Source organism: Tursiops truncatus, chromosome 6 (genome assembly GCF_011762595.2).
Source record: "Tursiops truncatus isolate mTurTru1 chromosome 6, mTurTru1.mat.Y, whole genome shotgun sequence".
Classification (NCBI taxonomy): Eukaryota; Metazoa; Chordata; class Mammalia; order Artiodactyla; family Delphinidae; genus Tursiops; species Tursiops truncatus.
Genome location: NC_047039.1, coordinates 61,902,487 through 61,926,190, shown reverse-complemented (window position 1 = coordinate 61,926,190; position 23,704 = coordinate 61,902,487). Strand labels below are relative to the sequence as shown.

Sequence of the window (23,704 nt, the reverse complement as noted above, 5' to 3'; positions counted from 1 at the left end):
CTCACGGCCAAAAAACCAAAACATAAAAGACAACAGAAGAAATATTGTAACAAATTCAATAAAGACTTTAAAAATGGCCCACATGAAAAAAAACTAAACAAACAAACAAACAAAAACAACCAAAAAAAAAAAACCAACCAAAAAAACATACATAAAATGACAGCTGGAAAGTCTTATCCTCATGTGACTGTAAATCACTTCTAGGAAGAATTTGCTCAAAATTCAAATTTGCTAAAATGCCTACATTTTCTTTGAAGTTTGAGTGTGGAAAATTTGAGGTTAGATTTCGGTCTACTTAAAAATAAAATGATCTGTATCTTGTGATTTTATAGGTTTAAGTGAAAGGTAAAAATTATCAAAAATATAATAGCTGAGCAATAATGAGGGAGAAATCCACATCTGGCTTTGTTTGTTAACAGCAATTTTTATTTCTTTATGACTAAAGGATTTGTGGTTATTTTTGACAATTAAAAAATAAGTATGGTAAATAAACATTTTCCATTTCTTCCCTAAACTAATTAAGCTTTAGACTATGAGTATACCTTAGCTTTCTGTTTGAAAAATCAATTGTCTGAACTAAGGTACAGTGCCCAGTTGTATCTCTTACTGAATAATCACCCTAGGACTGAATCGTCAATAGTGCACATTTCTTCTTCACGATTATCTAATGCTAGGATACATGGTGCTTGGCAGTTTAGACTGGTTCATGATGATCCTGAACTATTGATTCATAATCAGATAAGAAGCTATGGCAACTCCTCTGAGATCAAATGGTGGGATGTTCCATTTGAGATGAGATGTTCAGCATGGAAAGGCTTATAGAGCATTAAGTGTCATTACTGGAGTGGGTGAGACTTACAACTCCCTATGTGAAAGAGCAGGTAAGAAACTGATAACCATTCCAGCCACCATGAGCACATGAATTCTCAGAAAAATCAGTCTTTTCTGGAAGACTAAAAAAAGATCGTTAGCAATATACTAGGGATGAATTAAAACCCTCCACGTTCGCCAGCTAAAACAGGATTCCCATGAGAATGGGAATCTACTCTGAGGGTGGTTATCAGTCAAAGACAGAAACCCTTGGTCCAGTGCTACTGCAGAAACACTTTCAGAAACTGGAGAAGAGGATTCTGCACTGTGTTTAGACACACCACTGAAATATTAGAGGACTGGCAGGCTTCTGGGGCAGAAAAGCGATAGAGATCAATGAAAAGTCTTCCAGCCATAGGAATTATAAGTGTGAGACCACCAGCCTCAGATGCTACCCCAACAGAATGCCTGACAAAGTCTGAAGAGTCAGAGCTCAGGTAACGTGGAGAGCTTCCTACATGCATAGGCCAGGTTTCTTTCTGACCGCACATTAGCAGAAAGATGAAAGACCTCTTTGCAGTGTGTCCCATGACAAGGCACTACAGAGCATAATTCGAAAAATCAGACCAGGTTTGAGCACTTGCTGAGAGTAGTTCACAGTGAAGACTATTCAGGAAAACAGACTTTCATCAGAGAGTGCAGGGACACCCATGAGTTTTGCTGTGAGTGAAGCTTAATTTGGGCGAAGAAAGAGAGGAAGGTAATACTAGTTGCCATGAGAAAACGATGTCTGACCTTGTGTCACCAGTTAGGAACTGCAGAATTAAAGTAAATACAGGTGTGACTCAGCTCCCCCAACCAAACACTGAATTCTCAAAAGACAGAATCCCAGGGAACACTGTAAGTGGTTTCCCTCATTTGGGCACAAGTGGTTTCCCTCCATACTAAGAATGGAGTGCTCATTAAAGACTATGACAACTATTTTTTCTTCTGAAATAGAGTGGCATGGTCACAAATGTGATACAGATATGACCACATGGCAACAGGAAGACCTTAGTTCTTGTGTGGTAGATTCAAGGAAAAAAATACCTGGGCTCTGTAAGGCAGAAGAAACCCCTATTTGTTTGGAATATAGAAAGTATGCATGTCTGTTGCAGACTGCACCAGTGAAGAAACTCTTCCATGATTTCTCAGGAATTAGGGACAGAAATCAGTAGGAACAGGGAGAAGCTGTATTTCACATCTAGGAGGAAAAAAAATAAAGCTCAGTGGAGCTCCTACAAAGATACAGCAAACCGGGCTTCCCTGGTGGTGCAGTGGTTGAGAGTCCGCCTGCCAATGCAGGGGACACTGGTTCATGCCCCAGTCCGGGAGGATCCCACGTGCTGCGGAGCGGCTGGGCCCGTGAGCCATGGCCGCTGAGCCTTCGCGTCGGGAGCCTGTGCTCCGCAACGGGAGAGGCCACAACGGTGAGAGGCCCGCGTACCGCAAAAAAAAAAAAAAGATACAGCAATCCCTCTAAGAAGGACCTGAAGGGGACAGGGCACCTATTACCTGATGCGGGATAGATACACACTATGATAAACATGTGGCCTAAAACACAGGCTGCAAACTCTTTTCCAGTCACTCAAATGCTAATGCTGCCTTGTTGGAATCCAGGGACCAGTGGAGAGTCTCTAAGCACCCAAGGTCACTTGAGGCTTGTAAGATATCCACCCAAGAATCAGTGTCCTGAAAAGGACAACAGAGAAAAGTCACACCTAAGCCCTTAGGGAAAGAGGTTGAGAGAACAGAGAAGAGGGGTCAAATGATGTCTGGATGTCCAGTAAATATTCTGTTTATATTCTCCTTTCCCAAGCTCAAAGAAGAGATCAATATTGTACTTTTACTAAGGCAGCAAATACTTTTTCCATTATTTATTTATTTATTTATTTAAACATCTTTATTGGAGTATAATTGCTTTGCAATGTTAGTTAGTTAGTTAATGCAGTGTTAGTTTCTGCTGCATATCAAAGTGAATCAGCTGTACATATACATATATCCCCATATCCCCTCCCTCTTGAGCCTCCCTCCCATCCTCCCTATCCCACCCCTCTAGCTGGTCGCAAAGCACCAAGCTGATCTCCCTGTGCTATGCGGCTGCTTCCCACTAGCTATCTGTTTTACATCGGGTAGTGTATATATGTCAGTGCTATTCTCTCACTTTGTCCCAGCTTCCCCTTCCCCCTCCCCTCCATGTCCTCCAGTCCATTCTCTACATCTGTGTCTTTATTCCTGTCCTGCCCCTAGGTTCATCAGAACCATTTTTTTTTTCTTAGATTCCATATATATGTGTTAACATACGGTATTTGTTTTTCTCCTGACTTACTTCACTTTGTATGACAGACTCTAGGTCCATCCACCTCACTACAAATAACTCAATTTCGTTTCTTTTTATGGCTGAGGAATATTCCATTGCATCCATGTCCCACATCTTCTTTATCCATTCATCTGTCTATGGACACTTAGGTTGCTTCCATGTCCTGGCTACTGTAAATGGTGCTGCAGTGAACATTGTGGTACATGACTCTTTTGGAATTATGGTTTCCTCAGGGTATATGCCCAGTAGGGGGATTGCTGGGTCGTATGGTAGTTCTACTTTTAATTTTTTGAGGAACCTCCATACTGTTCTCCATAATGACTGTATCAATTTACATTCCCACCAACAGTGCAAGAGGGTTCCCTTTTCTGCACACCCTCTTCAGCATTTATTGTTTGTAGATTTTTTGATGATGGCCATTCTAGCAGTGTGAGGTGATACCTCATTGTGGTTTTGATTTGCATTTCTCTAATGATTAGTGATGTTGAGCATTCTTTCATGTGTTTGTTGGCAAACTGTATGTCTTCTTTGGAGAAATGTCTATTTAGGTCTTCCACCCATTTTTGGATTGGGTTGTTTGTTGATATTGAGCTGCATGAGCTGCTTGTATATTTTGGACATTAAGCCTTTGTCAGTTGCTTCGTTTGCAAATATTTTCTCCCATTCTGAGGGTTGTCTTTTCATCTTGTTTATTGTTTCCTTAAGGCAGCAAATACTTTTAAAGAGAACAATGTAAAAAGAAAAAAAAAAGCATTTCCCCATTATTTATAATTCCCCATCGTTATTTATTATTGGTATTTATAGCTCCCCATTGCCTTTTAAGGAAGGAGAATCCTTATCACAGGATGGCCCCTTGTTTAGCAGAGTTAGTATCAGGTTTAAGTGCTCTGCTGAAGGGGTGAGAGATTTGAGGAGACGGGGATCTGGGCACACTGGCGGTGAATGCTCATTGGTAAAATGAATGGACAGACTGGGGGGGACAGGTGGTGCAGAGAGGCTTTGAGGGACTGTGCTCTGGAAAGTGTGATGCTAAACCTCAGCTCTTTCCTCTACAACATCTTCAGTAAAATTGATGCCACTCACAGATACTTCAGGTACAAGCAATCAAGACTGGCTGGAGCCCAGGGTTCATTTAGGGGCAGTTGATGATGTCAAAAAGGTAAACCTCAGTTTCAAATGCAGGGAAATGTGGAGAGGTTCGGAGCCTTTCATAAATTGTTGATATTAATTTTATCATCACCATTATTTACTTTTAACAGAAAGAGTTATTTATTTTTAAGTAACTTTGGAAACAATTATTTTAGAGCTAACCTTATTTCCAACGTCAGGATACATCAATGTTGGGGAATGCCAATCACGCTCAGTAAAAAGGAAGAGGAAGACTGATCTCAAAGTGAGAGGTGCTGAAACTTTTGCATGAGTTGCATGGGGCAAAAAAGAGGATTCCCTGTACATGTGATTTATATACACATTATGCACATCTATTCAATGGCCCAAATAGAATATGATATATGTGGACAATTAGGACTTTGTCTTAATGTAAACATCAGCCAGTCATTCAATTACATGCCAATAAGACAGAAGGAAAAAGAACAATTATATCATCTTATTCATTGTCTTTATAGGTCAAGGCATATTCTCTTGACTCTGAAATGGCTTTTTAATCTTTTTTAAAGACTGAAGGTCAAGATTGATATATTCAACTACCACTATAATTAAAATTGGTCTCATGGTAGAAATTATTTCCTTTCTAGAACTGTTTAAGAAAGTGATTTAAAAATAGAAGTAATACTATAATGCTTTATGATTTATAAAGCTTTTTTACATTAATTCTCATTTGATCTTCACAACTTTGTGAAACAGCAAAGGCAAGCAATATTATCTCCTTTTCACAGATCAGAAAATTGAGGCTCTCTGGGATTGGGGGACTTTCTTGAGATTACATAGGTGTTAACCATGAGATTGGAATCCAAGGTTTATCACTCTGAGGTCAACAGTATTTCCATTTTATACAAATATAACAAGAATATAAATCAAGAGGAAATATCACTGTTTTTAATGAAACTATCTTCTGAGGGGTGGCTTGTAAAATTAAAATTTGCTACATGATTTACTGTTAACAAGATTTACTTTCCAATAGGAAAGGGTTTACATATGATTAATAAGCATTACTTGAAAATGATTTCAAAGTGATCAACTTAAAAAGCAACAAAAACTTTTGAATGGATAGTTAAATTTTACTCATCATAAAAACAGTTATATGATTGAATTTTCTTGTTAATACAGGTTGTTCTATTAACCTCACCAGTTAACACTTTCTTAGAGAAACAGCATTTTTGTTTCCTTGTGAAAGAATAGTAAATTCTTTAGAGAAACCCAATGAAGAGAATACACTTAAGACTGGAAATTTCCTTTGGGGTAATTTTTCTCCTGAACTGTAAGACTTGATATTTTGTTTGCATTTGAGATCAAGTAAGACAGAAACAATTTCTACTTGGTGGCTTGTTCAGAAAAAGTATCTGTGACTGCTGACACGAGCATGTGACCAGCGCCCTTATACCTGTTAGAAATGACCACCTCCTGGTGTGTGTGTGTTGGGTGGCAGGGGACTTCTATAGCAAGTACTTCAACCAGAAACACAAAGGAAACAAACCCTTTCACTTTACATGCAGTCTATATAATCACAACCCAGGTTTTTCTCCAAGAGTGGTCCTAGACACTTGTTAGAATTATCTGGGCACTTGTTAGCAATGCAAAACAACAACAACTAAAAACCAAAAAAAAAAAGAATGGACACTGCATTCTGGTGGCTCATATCTGTATTGCTAATGGTTTGATCTCTTCTTCAATTTGTCCAAAGCAGCGCTTTTCAGAAAGTAAGGTGTAACCCATTAGTAGGTTATGAAATCAATTATCCTGACCAGCATTTTTTAAAAATTAAAGAAATCAAATAGAGTAGAAAATACTCAAATGTCCTGGCACACAGTACAGGTAAGTATTGTTTCCTGGAACTTTGGTTTTAGTCCTCTGTCTATGAATGTATATATGTATATAATAGTCATGTGTGTATATATAGATGTATACTCATGAATGTATGCATATATGTATGTGTATGAGTACTGGGCCACAAAGTAAAGGTATTTCTCATTGTAGATTGTGGCCCTCAAACTTTGAATGCCCTGCACGAAGCAGTTAAATCAGTTCCCTTCTAGTAACTGGATCCCTTCTAAGGATCTACAGGTGTCTCTTGGGCCCACGTGTCCCTGCAATGCAGATAGAAGCAGCTCACTGAGGATAAAGCTGTGAATATGATACCGCTCTGTAAGTTGTATATTCAAGTGATATAGAAATCAACATATGAATCTATTACTCCACAGCAATATTAAAAAGAAGCTTAACTCAGATATTCAGGACGGGTTGTTCTTTTAACTCTTAAAAAAGCCCAGAAAACACACCTAGCCAGCTTTGCTTTTCATCTCCTCTTGAATAAAACCTAAGACAAAATCTTAATCTTATACACTAAGCATTTAGAGCAAAGAAGGCTTAGGTCTTGCAAACGCTTAACTACATGAAATATTTTTTACTCACTGATAATTTTATGACATCTAGAGAAAAAAATTTTAATCATTATGCTTTCAGACTGAAGTTTTGGCAATTTCATACCACCTAAAGCTATTTTGAAATACTGATAAGAAAAAACATATAAAGAAGATACCTGCATGAACTGAATGTGTTCTGAGAACATTTGGTGAACTAGGTGAACTGAAACCAAGACTGTTGTATCGGGCTTCCACTGATTATTCTGTAAAGCCTACCTCCCTCCACCCTCACCAGGACTTTGTGAAACTGGCATTACTGATGTGTGACAATAAAACTAATTTTGAGATATCAACTGTATAAGCACTCAGGGCTACAATTACCCTTCAGGAATCTGCTGGGTTAGGATTAAGTGATAGGATTTAAGGCCAAGTTGAAAGTTTCAAATTTAAGATTTCAAATCTGCCTTTTGCAGATTATTCTGAGTACCAAGAACATTTTCACTTTGTATTTAGTTCATATAATCACTAAAACAGAGGTTTTCTCACAGTGTAATTCTGGATCAGCATTACCAGAGTCACCAGGTGCTTATAAGAAATGCACATCTTGGGTCCTTCTCCACACTGAATCAAAAGCCTTGGGGGTGGGGTCCAGCCGTGCATTTAATCAATGCTCCACACATAATGTACACTCAAGTTTGAGAACACTGCACTAAAACATAATCAAATTTATTTTCTTTGCCAGGGTTAGACTGCAATTAATACTTCAGGGAGAATAAGTAGGGAGGTAACAGGCATTCCTAAAATGGCCCTTGCTAACTCTGTTTAAAGGGTGGTTTTAAAGTTTATTATATGGATTTTTGCTATTTTCATTCTTTTTCATTCTCTTGCTATCCAACCCTACCCAGCATTTAGACAATTTTGCAGTTTATGTTAGTAACATAATCAGAAGATAAGCACAATTTTCGTGAATCTAAAATTAATCAATTTACAACATATTAACATTTGTGATTTAAAAAATAATGTGATGAGAAAGAAAATGAAACTAACCACTTCAAAGAAGTCTGGGGGCTATTTGTGTATTTCTATTTTTGCCTTGGAGGATTAGGTACCTTTCAGTGATGAAATTAGCTCCATTACTCATATTGTAAACCTTTATATTCATAGAAGCACAGTGGCTGGTCAATAGTGATTGCTCAATAAATGTTTGAGAGAGTGAGTGACTCTAAGTACATGAATATACCAAACATTCACCTTCACCCCAAAATATTGAATAAGAATGGCTCTAGAAATCTTTACTAAATTTAATGCGCATTTTCATTCTCTAAACTTTCAACAGTCTAATAAAGAAGAATTTTTTCTGAAACCTAGGATCAAGGTTTAACTTGAATCATGATACCTCATAGACAATCTTTATACTGGGCACATAAAGAAAGGGTTGTTTCAGTTACATGCATTTGGATAGCATGACCAAATAGATACACTTTATAATCATTAAGAGCTTGACTAAGATTTTTTAAAATAATAAATCACTTTTTTTGAATAGAAAATATATTCACATGCCTCCCACCTTTTTTTCCTTCATTCCTTCTTCTAGAGATATCTTTGTACTTACATAAGCATATAGAAATGTATATTTCTATTTAAATGCACACGTGCGCCATGTGCACGCATGCGTGCGCATGCGCGCACATACACACACACACACACACACACACACACACACACATACATTACTCCTTGCTTTTTCATTTAACAATATATCTGGAGATCTTTCCACATCTATCTATCTATCTACACACATGCAAACACATACACACAGTGCCTCACTCTTTTTAATGGCCGTACAAAATTCCACTGAATGAACAAATGCACTAAAATGTATTTAACTATTTCTCTGCTGATAGACAATTAGGATTCTTCCAATCTTTTTCTAATACAAATAACTCTACAATGAATACAGTTGTTTATGCAGCATTTCACATATGTAAGAGTATCATCAGTGGATTAAATTCCTAGAAGTACTCTCTGAGTCAGCGGCTATGTGTATTTTCAATCTTTTTTTTTTTTTGGATTTTCAATCTTAATAAAAATTTCCTTATTGCTCTCCAATCCTGTACCAATTTAGTACTATCAACAATGAAACTGCCTGTTTCTTCACACCTTTGCCAAGGTTTACTAACTTTTTAACTTTGCCTGTGTGAGAGATGAAAAATGGTATCTTTGTAGTTTATTTTTCATTTCCTTTTCAGTGAACTGCTTCTTCAAATGCCTTCCTCATTTTGGTCTCTTTTTTTTCTGAAGGATTTCTATGAGTGGTCTATATATTAAACGAATTCATGCTTTGAATATAACATTTCAAAACTTTATGCGAGGTTGTTGTTTCACTGTTGCCTTTTGTTGCTGTGGTTTCTGTCATATGGAATGTTTTTACTTTTATGTAGTTGATCACATCAGCGTATTTTTTTGTAGGATCTGAATTTTACATCATGTTTCCCCACTATAACAGAATAATAATAAAAAAAATTTTCCATCCAAGTGAAATTAATTTTTATATAAGGAGCAATGTATGGAACCAATCTAATTTTCTTTTAAAAATAGTTATCCAGCTGTCCCAAGCATTATTTATCAATAATATCATTTCTCTATTGACAGGCAATGCCACATTTGTCATATGTTGTATTCTTATATGCATTTGGCCTATAGTCTATTACTGGCCTATACTGGTCTATTCATGTGCCTAGACAATTCTGTTTTAATTATTAATTTTATATATGTTTGAACAACTGGTAGGGCTGTTTATGTCCCACACCACGCATCATTATTTTTCTTTTTATACAACTTTCTTCACTATTCTTGCATGTTTATTTATGTAAACAGTATTTCTTACAAAAGAAAAAATCTATTGGTATCTTGATTAGGATCATATCAAAATTTTTAAGTTAATTTAGGGAGATTCAAAATGTTTGATACTGAAACTTCTCTTTCAATTATTCAAGCTTCTTTTTTTGTCCCTTAGGAACTTAAAAAGTTTTATTCAGCAGCTGGATCTTGCACATATATTGTTAGTTTACTGCCTGGCATATTCTGAGTTTATTATAAATGAGATCTTTGCTTACATTATATTCTAGCTACTGTCAATTGTATTTAGAAAAGCTATTGATTTCTTTGTATATTAATTTTGTACTAAGTCACTTTACTAAATTCTCTTATTATTGGTTCTAGTTTTTCATTTGATTCTCTATGATTTTTATCAGGTACACAATCATATCATCTGCGAATTCTGACCTCTTTACCTCCTTCCTAATTTTATATTTCCTTTTCTTGTCCAGTGCATCTTTCCTATAATTTTGAAAGGACAATTAAAAATCACATCTTCCTTTCTCACAAGGCAGATGGGAAAAGTTACTAAAACTTATAGGGGGTAAATTTAAAATAAATGAGTTAAATTATTTTAACTTTCTACAGATAGATTACAAAATCCCTAGCCCATGAAATTTTGGGGCACCAACAGTTATAATTTTTAAAAACCTAGACTTTAAGAGAAAACAATTCCATAGCCAACAAATACAACTGTAGCTATGCATACTGAGAAAGTGGTAACCAAATCACATGCTTTTGGAGGATGTACTCATAAACATGGGAACATGGAGAAACTCCCTTTCATTTGAGAATTGATAATTGGTCATAGGCATCGTTTAGAATTTTCCCTCATTAAAATAAAAGACATGGGCCAGTGGAACAGGCAGTATTAAATTTTGTGGGTCTAATACTGACTCACATGTAACTCACAGATGACAGTATATTTTAATTTGCCACCAATACATTTCATATTTTATCTGGATCACCTAGCTTCCATAAATGAAACATTAGTGATTTTTTTCCTTCAAAATCTACAGTAGTTTCAAACTAGTAAATTAACTTGCAATTTGATTTATAAATATAAGGATCAAGTTAAAGTTATACAACAGGTCACCTGGAACATAGTTTACTTCCATATTTATAAGTAGAATTTACAAACATCATTAAACCTTCCTAATCTAGATTTTAGATGGAATAGAATCTAGCCATTTCTGGCATGTTGTAACACACCTGTGGTTCTGAAATGCTGTTTCAGTATGAAATAGCTAAAAATTAAAATAACTCATTGTATTTTGCTTTAGAAGGGAATCCATCAGCTATGCTCAGGAGGAGCTGAAGGCCCCTGTCATTCTGTTTGTCTTAACCTTCTAGTTTATCAAGATTTCTAGGAGTAGAATGTCTTACAGCCTTAGCCATAAAATTACTGCCTCTAGATCTTATCAGCTTCAAGGCTGGAGCAGTGTGAAACTGACTGACAGCTGAATGGAATATAGATGAAGCAATGGAGACTACAAGTCATTCAAAGTCCCATTTTATTAAGTGCTTTGAAAATAAGGTCCCAGAACCTTCAGTCAATTTAGGATTTAGTGCAGAAAGCAGAAGATTCGTGGTACTCTCTCTGAGGAGTTTTATCTGAGAGCTCAGGTTGGCCTAGGGAAAATGGGACACAGGAAAACAGAAAATACTAAGATCATAATGGACATACATACTTCTGCCAGAATAAGTGGAGAAAATAGTTTTGCTTGACTTTCATTTTTAAATCATTCAGGCTAACTGTAAAGCTAAGAAAATTATTTAAAATAGAAATTTATTATTTCTGTAATATGTAATATATAAAATAACTGTGATTTATGCATAACATCACATTTCTAACAAAAAAATTCTTCCAAGCATATCTTTATATATGACAATTAAAGAGAAATTTTTGTCTTATGTGACTATGTTGCTTTTCTATCTCTATATAGCCATAACAAGTAATCCAACATTATTTTAACATTTTTTACCCTTTGGTAAGAAGAATGGGCAGTTCAGCTCCTTCTAATATAGTCATTTCCCCATAAATATAAAGAAGCCCTTCAAGTATTGATATAAAAAAAATCTCTGACACACACCGTTAGGTGGAAAAAAAAGCAAGATTCAGTATTTTTGTTACTATTCGTAAAAAAATTTAAAAATGCTAATGCGAGGGAAAGAGAGACATTCTGCTTGTACATTCAGAGAATATCTCCAGAGTGATACTCAAAGAACTTGATAACTTTGATTGCCTCTAAGGAGAAGAACTGAGGAACAGAAATGAGAGGGACACTGCATTATGTACTTTCTTTTATCTTTTGAACTGTGCTACTTAAGAATGTATAACTAATTCACATAAATAAATTCATAAAAACTTTACATGCAAACCCAAGGATAAAAGAAATAAAAGCATCTACAATTATTGAATGAATTCTTAACTTTCTATAAATTATATAAGATAGGCCAAACTTTTACTTATATAGCAGTAGATGGACATTGAAATTTTCCTCCAAACAATTGAAAAAATTACAGTATTTTTCATTAATCAAAAAAGGTAGAGATATGAACAATATTAGCTTCAACACATTTTCCTTGTGCCCTTTGGTGGGATCTAATTTTAGCAAGAGCCATTTAACATATATAATTACTAAATGTATATACAGAAAAGTAGAAAATTAGCTTTCATATCACAGTCTCAAAAATGATTAATGTAATCTAATTTAGTTAGTTTTCTTATCAAGAAGAAAAACAACTCCATAAATAACCATCTCATTATAAGAATTCAAATGTTATTTTATGGAGGAATGAATAAATTAAATTTCTTATAGCAAATTGCTTATTATTATATAGTCTGGTATAGATAAACTATGTTGTGATAAATACAAAAATATCACTAACTACAATCATAAATTTTTGATTCTCAAATGCAAAATGTGTTCCGGTTCCAAAATTCTAAAATTCTAAAAAAAATATGGTTATATGAAAAATAATGATGAAAAATAAATTAGAGTTCAAAATGAATAAAGACACATAAGGAACACTATGGAGATGTATTTAGAAGGACGATCAAGGCATAATGAGTTCAGATATGACTGTAGTCAACTCTTCTACCTTAATGTCCATGTTCTCCTGAAATGTTAACAATAAATAGATCCCTAGCATTAATTTAATGAAATGTAAAATGTTTATTTACTCAAATAGTAACTTAGCTGAAGTCATACCCAGTGATTTTCCAATAAAAAATGTTACATAATCTTTTTGAAAATTCTTATTTAATACTATCAGCAGGAAACGCCTTTTAAATGTGTATAAGTTTATACTTATATTTAAATAAATAAAAAAATATATACATACATACATATTTAATAATTTATACATGGACTCCATTGACCAAATAAAAGAGCACAGTAAAAGGAGAAAAAGTATTTTGACCAAATCTGAATATTGGTAGCTTGTACCATAATATATTCATCAAATAAAATGTAATATGTTACCATAAAAATCTTTTGAAAACTTCTGAAATTTCTATGTACCTTGAAAACTGAAACATTTTACAATGCATAGCAAAAATGAAATACTAAAACATGTTTATGTAAAATATTTTTTCACTTCAGGTTATAAAACTAAAGTAAATCATATGCTCAAATAAAAATTCTCCATTAATGTAAATAAAGATCCTTCTATTATAAGAAAGGTGGTTTTATATTGACTATTAGACTAGGTAACAAAATATTTCAAGTGCTGATCATTTATTTTTCTTAGTAGTGGCTTCAATTTCAAATCATCTCTTTTTACTGATTTATCCTGAGAAGTTGGTTTGCACATTGGAGTAAACCTCTTTGTGGCAGAAAATTATTCCTAATAAATTTAAGTGAAAGTATTTCTATATAGACAGAGGTCAAATGTAAGAGACAGCAAAGGCAATTATTCTGGGAACCAGAGCAGGAAACCTTGGTAACCAGAAACCGCGTAAAGGTATTAGGTTTGTGCTGTTCCCGAGCCCTCAAATTTAACTAGTTTCACATCAACTGAATTAACTGACTATACATTCCACTTATTACAGGCTCTTAAGGCACAGCCCAATTGACTACTACTGTCAGGAATTCTGGCAATAGTAGAGGCTACTCCTACCCAGTTAGCTGCATCAGGCATGCTATGGGTGATAGGTTGAACACAGAAGAACAGTCAGAAAAACTGAATTTATATGGCACAGTCTGGCTCAACGTTTGGAAAGAAATGGCTTGCATCTCGACTAACAGGTTCCTAGAGACTGTGCTCATAGACATTCTTTCTATGGTTCTACAGTGAATGAAAAAGATACATGAAAATAAGCAAATCTCCTTTAATGACATGGCACCTACCAAAAAATCTAGAGTTTCAGGAGTCTAAACAACTATAATACATGGCACAAATTTTCTAGCATTTGGCAAGAGGAGGATGGGAGGAAATCTTAAATAGGTGTCATAGCACTTAAACTTTGTTAACTTTACTATAGGAACAGATGTGAAACTGTACAGAATCACCACCTCACCGTGAATGAAGCAGATGAAGATCTTCAGCACGATTGAGGGGGGATCTAAATCAAATATAAACTGTGGTAATAAATGTAAGGTAATAATTACTAGCAGATGTATATTTAGATAATATGTATCTATCATACGTCACTATCATGTGCTTTGATGAGAACACCTTATGATTTTTCCATGCAAAAGTTCTCTCTTTATTTAACTTTTAAACTCCTTTTGCTAAAAAGGAAATTTTCTTGTAAAAATGAAAACAAAAAACCATCCTTAACAGAACCTTAAATATTAATGCCTTTTTAAAAGGGTGAATTAATATGTGCAACTGACACTTAGGAATTGATTTTTTAAAAATAGTTTTCCCACTATTCTCAGCTGTTATAAGTCAGTTATTTTGTGTTAATTTACCAATTAATATAATAAAAATTGCACCAAATTTGTGTAATGGATAACTTAAGGAGTCATGTCATTTTTCACACTCTATACAGAAAAACAAACAAAAAAATCAAGCTATAAAATTCATCCTGCTAATGTTTATACCTATATATACATGACCTGGAATAATCAATTTAGTTAACTCAATGATAGCACTAGTAAATTTAGTAAACCCATATCTAGTTCATGAGGATGTTTAACAGATAGCTAAAATTCAGTGTGAAGGCAAGTATCAGTGCCTGGGGAAGGTGAAGCAGGAGAGGGGTGGGGATGGAGCGCTGGTAAGCCAGCATGAGAGAGGGTATATGAAACGAAAGTGGGAAAGGACTCTTCCTCCCCATTTTTTCCAGTTCTCCTAAGGCCTTGGTAAGTGGCAAGTACTTCCCTTTCCACTGAAAATCACTTTCTGGATGGCCTGTATCAGGAGCATTATACAGTACTGGTACCTAATATACCCCTTTTCCTTTTATGGTAAAGATACAGTTATTTTACATCTAGAACATTTTACCATTTGTTGGTAAATATTATGATTTTAAAGCTGAGAGGATATTAGGAAATCATTTAGTCTAACTAACCCCTTATTTTATTGACAGGGGAACTGAGGTCCAGAGAAGCTATGATTTAGTTTCTAATCTACATAAATATACTGCTGTGACTAAAAGGTTTAGAAATGGTGTATTTAGTGTTATCAAAAGCAAGAGAGAAATGGGCATTAGAAATGCTTCAAAAATACAAAGAAAAAATGACAAAAAAAGAACTCTCCAGTTAGAACGGTTAGTTATCTCTTCTGATGTTACCAGAAAATAGTGAATTAAAAATAAGGGCTTGAAAAAATGGATTAGGGAAAAGATACTAAATGATGAAAGTATGAACACATGCAATCATTACAAACAGAAAAAAGTATATACAAAATACTTACCAAGTACCTATTATATCATGAAGAAAATTCACAAAATGAAAAATGTAAAGCCTCTCATATAATTATTTTCTACTCAATTTGTTTCTATTTCATTATAAGAACAAACTATATGGTAGGATTATGGAAAAGGGGTACATGCACTTAATTCAAAGCCCCAGGCCCCTTTTATATGAAACATCTAGAAAATCAATTCCATTTCTACTTTAGGTAGGTGGTTCTAAATGATTATTCTGCCTATGCTTAGTTGAGGTAAAAATGTAAAGGCCAGGTTACAGAGTTTGAGGATATCAAATTCTGCATAGGTTCTTATTACTATTTCTATTACAGCATTTTAGCACATTAAGATATCTTGTGTCAAAATAAATATATTTATTAAATATTAAAAATTTGAAAACTCAAATATGTGGTTGTGTTCCTAAGATATTATTTGCTCATACCTATGATCAGAGCCAATATAAATGCTTTTCATTGGAATCACCTAGATCAGTGCTTCCCAAAAGTGTCCCTCTGGTAGAATGCAAAATGACTTTACATATGGCATATGGGTAAACATTTTTAATTTTACTATTTAAGTACGGATTTTAACATATATTAGAAAAAATTACACACTAAAACTGCACAGCACATTGTTGCTCCAGCCCAGTGTTTTGGATTTTTTCTCTCTAAAGAGAAAAATGTACGATAGAGGCTATCAAGAACCTAAATTAAACAAATAAAAACTCAAATACTTACTGTCGCTGGGGAAGCCCGAGTGGTATGTGTCACTGAGTGACCAGAATTCTCCATTGAATTGCCAATCAGATAGGTTCCTCCAGAGCTGCTGATGAGTTGTCCTCCCGTGACGCCCATCTGAATCCCACCAGTGCCCACCATACTGTGGGATGAGACCACGGTAGTCACCTGTGCAGAACTCCCTTGAGTATCAAAGTAATTCCCTCCAGTGTTTTGGCTGTACATCTGCGTTTCTGTGTAAGGATAAGTTGTTGTTCGGCTTTAGAAGAAGAAGAAAAAAGAAAGAAATTTATTTATATCATCTTATTCATTTTTTTCTAGTGTGAATATATGTTTAAAATATATCAGCTTAGCCTTTGGAACATGGTGAGTTTTTGTATTTTATATGAAACTTCATTCCCAGAAATAGTTGGGTTTACTTTCCAAACTAAAGGTACTTTTCTTTTTTTTTTTTTTTGCGGTATGAGGGCCTCTCACTGTTGTGGCCTCTCCTGTTGCGGAGCACAGGCTCCGGACGCGCAGGCTCAGCGGTCACGGCTCACGGGCCCAGCCATTCCGCGGCACATGGGATCTTCCCGGACCGGGGCACGAACCCATGTCCCCTGCATCAGCAGGCGGACTCTCAACCACTGCGCCACCAGGGAAGCCCAGGTACATTTCTTTATAAGTACCTTAACACTTTTCTGTACTTTAGAGCTTTTGCTTGTATACTGGTGCCTACCTCCAGCATATAAATAAGCTCAGGTCTCTTCCCTCCAAGAAGTCCTGCTGCGTGACTTCTTAAATTTCTTACAAAACTTCCTGCAAATCCCAGTTTTAGGAAAGCTGGGATCCAGAATGACTGGGGGCTGCAAGTCAGCTCCTCACGCTACTTCACACTCCTGGGTGACTTGCAGTAAACCTCAGGTAGCTAGCATGGATCTTTTTCTCGCCACCATAAGGACCTCGAGCAAAGATTTCACTTACCATGGGCCCTAGATCCCTAACTCTTTCTTTTTCTTTTTCTTTACATTCAAGGTTCTCCTTGATGTGATGACTATGCCACCTCATGTCCTCACTTTCCGCTTCCCAACAACTGCAGTCCAGCTTCTGCCCTTAGCCTTTCACTGAAAGTGCTTTTAATAAGGTCACTTGTGAGCACATCTAAATACCAAGCTAAAAGGCTGCTGTCAGTCCTCATCTTTCTTGACCTATCTGCAGTATAATATTGTTGACCACGCCATGTTGCCCTTTCCCTCCTGGTTCTGTTCTGATTAAGCAGCTTGTTCGACTGATTTATTTTTAATATTCAATTGACTATAACTTACATTTTAACATAACTTTTATTTTTACTTGCAAGTAGTATAAGCTCACAAGAAGTTGCAAAAATAGTAAAGAGGTATAAAATACTTTATTTAAAAACTTAAATATCAAATTAAAATTCCCAGTTTTTTGGTCATTCTCTTCAACACCACACTCCAGAGCTAGGCAGTACTGACAATTCGGTGTAGATATTTGCAGACATTTTCTATGTGCAAGGTCTTTCTGTTTTAACCTCTCTTGTTCATTAGTTTCTATGACATATTTTTTTACCTTTTACTTTTTTTAACCACTACGTTTCGAGAGCTTTTGGAGGCTCCATTTTTCTGGCACATTAAATACTGGTAATTTCTGAGGTCTCCATTTTCAGCTCTTATTTTTTTCTCACATTTATTCGGACCATATACCTTTATCATATACTACCTGACCATATACATGCTCATAAGTTGATAGCTCCATTTTCTAGTTATACTTTAAGAGTTTTAAATCTAGGTTTCTTTAACAGCCACCTGGTTATCTCTGTTAGGGAACCCCATGATATATGGGAAGTCTCAAATGTAAAATTGAACATATGCCTAAAAGGGAATTCTTTCTCTCTTGCTCTTTTTCCTATATTCCCCCTCTCAGCAGAGGGCAGCACCACAACCCTCAGCTTTGGAAATTATTGCTGACTTTCCATGCTCAGATTGACATCAGTCACTAAATCCTACTAATTTTACCTTCTAAATAATTCTCCAATTCTCCTTTCCATTCTTGTACTCACTTGCCTTAACTCATAATGTTCTCCATTATAACTGCCTTCTAATTAGTTTTCCTTCCTCTATTCGGGCTCTCTTCCAATCTATCTTCACTTTGCTGCCAGGAGAATTTTTCTAAAATGCAAATATGAAAATAAAGCTTTTCATAAAAACCTTTCCATGATTCTCTCTTGCCTTTGGAAGTAATTCACAACCCTTGACCTGCCTTATAAGAACCATCAGAGCCGATGCCTGCATGATCTCTGGACTTGATACCAGTCATGTCTTCAAGTGCTTTCTTCGCTTACACCACACTGACCTTTTTGCTGGTCCCTGTAACGTGCCATCTTCTCTTGCCTCCCTGCTATATCTCATGCTTTCCTCTGTCTAGAAGGCATTTACATTTTTCTTCAGCTCTCTTCTTTTGTCTAAATCACCCTTAAACTCTCAGTTCAAGCATCACCTTATCTCAGAATTACTTTTCCGGACCCTTTGCCCTCTGTGGCCACTCCTCACAGGCCTGTTATGTTTTGTTCTCTGTACTTTCCTAACACCTGTGCATACCTGAAATACAGCTCTCCATATACTGTTACTTTCCTCATGTATTCATACTCCCATGAAATTATGTTTTATTCCCGTATGTACCCTCAACACTTAACACAGTTGCAGCTACACAGTGGGCACACTAACCAACAAATAGAGTATGATTCTGTTTGAAAGTACATTTGACATAATGGTGACTTCTGTAAATTTCTAAAACATAAATCCTTCTTTTGTTTTGTTAAACCAAACAAATTGGTTAGCACAATTGAGAAATTGTGCTAAACTATTCCAAGATTGTTCTGTATTATTTAAAACAGGTCATTTTAACCCATTACAAATTAATTTGTAATGTAATTGCTAACGTAAATTTTAGTAAAATAATTAGAGTGCTCCAAAACTATTCCACACTGGATAAAGTTACTGCTTTCCAGGAAGAGCCACCACAGATCGATGTACAAATTTTAGTTTGGGGTGGTGACAGAAGCAACTCCATAGAGAACATTTTTTTATAGATAGAAAAATGCCATTTAAAATACACAGTTCTTCTCATTATTGTTGTATTTCCCAGCTGGATACCTCATTTATGTATTTCTTTCATTATATATTTATTTAGTAAAATAAAACAGCCATGTTGATTTCAAATTTAGATGAAAAGAAAAGTGAGGTCATTTTAATTTATGTCTGCTAAATATGATAATGATCCTATTTAGCTGTTTTTAAAATAACACAATCTGATGTTAGTATTTAAGTATAACCAAGTAAGGTGTACACATAGATACAGGGCAATAAATACTTTGACAGGTGCAGGAAATGGTGTCAGCTTTCCTTTCCATAGACCAAACAAAATGCTTAAGCATGCTCCACAGTAGTAAGTTGATTTTATAAATAAATCATGTAATAATGGCTATTAATAGCTAATAGTTACTGATCATTTACTACATAACAGGCACCATTTTATGTACTTTTCAGGAATTAACTCATTTAATCTTCATTACAACTTTCTGAGATGGGTACTGTTATAATTTCTATTTCCACAGACAAGGTGAATACTTGAAGTTTGGATAGGTTAAATAGCTTTATCCAAATCACACAGCTGGTAAAAAATAGATTTGGAATCTGCACTTAGCCCATGCTCCCAACCATTCTGTCACATAAAAAGAACTTAACTTTTTACGTATGTCAATGGTATGTGTGAATGACTACTGAGGAACAGTCCCAAAAGCTGGTATAGGGAACATATGGACTTTCTGTTGCTATTTGGGAGTTCCTTACACCTTAGTTAACTGTTTACTAACACCCCACTACTCTCCTCTCTTACTCAGAATGGAAGCTGCAGAAGATGTACTTGCAATGGTAAAGAAATGGAGATGGAAAAGGCGAGACTATTTTGGAGGATACTTACCATTGCACACTTAGATTTCAGAAGTTCTATGATCATGGAAGTTGCAACTCTAAGAGAAACATTCCACGGGGTTTAAATCACTCCATCTTTGGGGTATGACTCCTTTATATAATTAGTCCTCAGTGAACAACAGTAATGTAAACAAATGTATCACAGATATATAAAATCTGTATCTATAGCCCTCAAGTCAGCATAAAAATATGGCAGCAAAGAGCTTTGATTTTCATACTTCCCCCTAGCTGGAGATGATTCATTAGCTAAAAAATGAGCAAAGAACAGGATAAGAGTGAAAGTCACTAAAGAGTATGCCTAATCCATAAATTATGCTCATTACTCAATCATAACCCACGGGACGGAGGAGAAGGCTTGAATAAACACACACTGGGGTAAAGACTGGTAATTTCTAGGGGAAAAAAGACACAATTATATTAGGAAATGAAGTGTCACAAATTGTTGCTGAATTTGTCTCTGACACTTACACACTTGCAGTGGGGAAGAGAGGAGACTTTTAAACACTGGATTGGGTAACAGAGGCAGACCATAATATCCTTAGTCATTGTTCTTCAAGGGTAAGAAGATAAGTATTAACGCATTTGTTGGAGGCCTGTCTGGAGCCAGAGTCAGAGTCAGGCACAGATAATTCCTAAACATCTTTTCAGTTCTAAATGTTCTAAGCTCCTGAGTAAATACTGGAGAGATTTTGTTTTTAAAAAAAAGGCACCACCAACAAAAACAAACCCTTCTTTCTTTCTAGGTACTAGAAATAATAACTCTTTAATTCTGATACCTAGGATCAACTTGTCTTTCATACTGCTAGAATGAATACATATGAGATATTGCTTGCACACTATTTCCCCAGAAATTTCCAAGACATACATTTGAGAAAAGTACTCAATTTTTGGCATATCAGATTGAAAGCAGCTAACTATTTCCACACTGTACACTACTGAAACAGCTAAATTCCCAAGCAATTCTGTGCACAGTTGAAAGATGCTGCTGTGTTCTTTTTGTTTGTTCTTTACTGATTGCCTCAGACCGTTATGAAAATAATGTGTCACATTATTCTATAGCAGAAGAGAAATCTTTCCATTGTTCTGCATATGTATCCAGTAATGAATGTAAACACATAGATATGTGCATACTTGCTGACAGACGCTTCTTCATAGCTGACTCTATTATCAGGTTCTATGTAAATGTCAGGACTCTGATCCATTGAATTCAGTAAATTAGTGCTGTCTGCATCCTATCATGCCTTAGCATATACCTTGACTAAGCATGACCCTGAATATTCCCTGCTTGCTTATTCGCTAGGATTATTATGTATGTCAATTTATTTTAGTTACAACCAATTTTTCTGTTTTCTTTATCTTCAGGTGTCTTATCCACAAGTCGAGATGTATAATATCTCTAAATTATGTGTTTTGTATTTTACCTAGGTCTTGAATATCCTCTCACCAATAAGCTAGTCAACTGCAAAATCAAGCAATGGTATGAAAATGGCAAATTAAGAAAATAAAATACCTTGCAAATTTCACACCATAAAATTTATTATGAAGATAGAATATAGTAATGTTGATCATTATAATATCTTACATTGGTACAATGTTTTATTGCTTTCAGGCTATTCTGTACACATTCTTTTAACAAATATTTACTGAGCATGTATTCTGGCACCTGGAAAAAAGGAACATGACCTCTACAGTCATAAGGGCTGCATAACATAAGGGGCAGGTGGTCAAAAATAAGAAAGGAAATAAGATCATTAGACATTTTCTTAAACCTATGAAAGAGAAAAATAGAATATTAAAGTGTGCATATTAGATCAACTAGTCAAGGAACGTTACCTCTGAAGAAGAGATATTTAGGTTGAAACTGAAGGATAAAAAGAAGTCAGTCCTATGGAAAACAGGAAGAAAAATATATCAGGAAGATATAGTGTGGCATGTGCAAAAGCCATGACACAGGAAAGATCCTGGTATTTAGGAAGGAACTAGAAGTCTAGAATGGTTGGTTAAAATGAATGAGAAGGACATTAGAAACAATGAGGTTTAAAAAGTAGATAAAAACTAAACATGTAAGTAGTGTAAACAAATTTTTTAAACTGTGGGTCATGATCCACAATTTAATGGGTCACACATACTAGCATTAAAAAAAGAAAGAGACTATAGTAGACCAGACAACATCAGAACGTATCACACCTAGTAAGGATAAGAATTATCTTGAGAAACTTTGTTTCTGTCATATGCATATATGGTGTGTGTGTGCATGTGTATATTTATCTGAGTATAAAAATGTACATCTAATTTTTTCAATGTGGATGGTTGTTTAAAAAGCTTAAAGACATCATTATGGACTATGGCAAGAAGTTTGGATGTTATTTTAAGCTGGGATAGGAGTTTAAGGAAGCTAAGGTACAGGGAGGTAAGGGAATGTTCCAGACAGAGAAACAACCTAAAGGAAGGCCTGAGGTCAGAGAGGTAACAGGAAACCATGAGGAAAGGGAGTAGCAAACAGGGCACAATGCTACAGATAAGCCATGTAAGATGATTCTGAAACATGTTCATTAGATATAATGAGAGGAGGTAATCTTATTGTAAGGTGTTTCCATGTAGTGCTAGCAAATATATGTCTGATTGGACTAGACTGAGGATATAAGTAATTAAAGGCAGCCACAATGAATCAGTTTTAAATATTTTCAAAAAGTTTGGGAGCTAGGAGAATTTGGGAACTGGGAGAACTGTTGTTAGAGATAGCGGCAGCAATGGCCAACAGCATTTGAGATGATTGTGGTCGTGTGGTGTCCTTATTGGACAACTTCTGGGGTGTGTTTTTGCCTTTGGTCTGGCTGCTGTCTAACAATGCTTGTACCTGTCTTTTTTCAGCTTGATTCTTCAGACTTCCTAGAAATTCTGAGTCACAAATATCTTTCAATAAATTCACTGTTTTGCTTAAATAAGCCAGACTTGGTTTCTGCTGCTTGAAACCAAGAACTCTTAAGAGTTTTTCATTGTGAAGTTTTTATGGGAGTCACCAAAGCCCTGCAGAGAAGTAGCTAGATTATTTGGAATCTTCAACAAATTGCAGTCTTGTGGTATGTAATATCTGGTTGTCTAACATGCACTACTTTTTTGAGTTTTGACATAGATCATTTCTTGAATGCTCTAAGTCAGACTGAAGGCAGAAGGTACATCGGAGTGGCGACATGTCCATTTTGTGCAAGACACCAAAGGGGAAAACAGTAATTCAGAAAGGAATTCAAGTGACGTAACATAAGAGGCTATTACCTAAGAATCAAAAACAATAAATTAAATATAAAGTAATAAAATACTAGAATCACTAATGAAACACTTGATTTAAATTCAGAAGACATACTTATTTCTGCTAATTTCAACTGCTAAAATAGGTAAAAAATAAAAGCATTTATCGAGTTGTTGCCACAACAGCTACAGAGGAAATGCAAGAATGAATTATTAAAATGCAATAATAATCCTTGCAATAACTAATTGAGCTTTTTCATTCATATGTAGTATTTTTAATA

General features: G+C 35.3%; 1 protein-coding gene across 2 annotated transcripts in view; it reads right to left on the bottom strand.

The window, feature by feature from the left end:
- RFX3 (regulatory factor X3) overlaps window positions 1-23,704 on the bottom strand; it is a 292,829-nt gene that overhangs the window by 76,805 nt on the left and 192,320 nt on the right. For both annotated transcript variants that reach the window (XM_073806161.1, XM_073806160.1), the window contains one exon: window positions 16,186-16,444. In XM_073806161.1, the coding sequence (XP_073662262.1) occupies window positions 16,186-16,444 (259 nt within the window). The remainder of the gene's footprint in view (window positions 1-16,185; window positions 16,445-23,704) is intronic.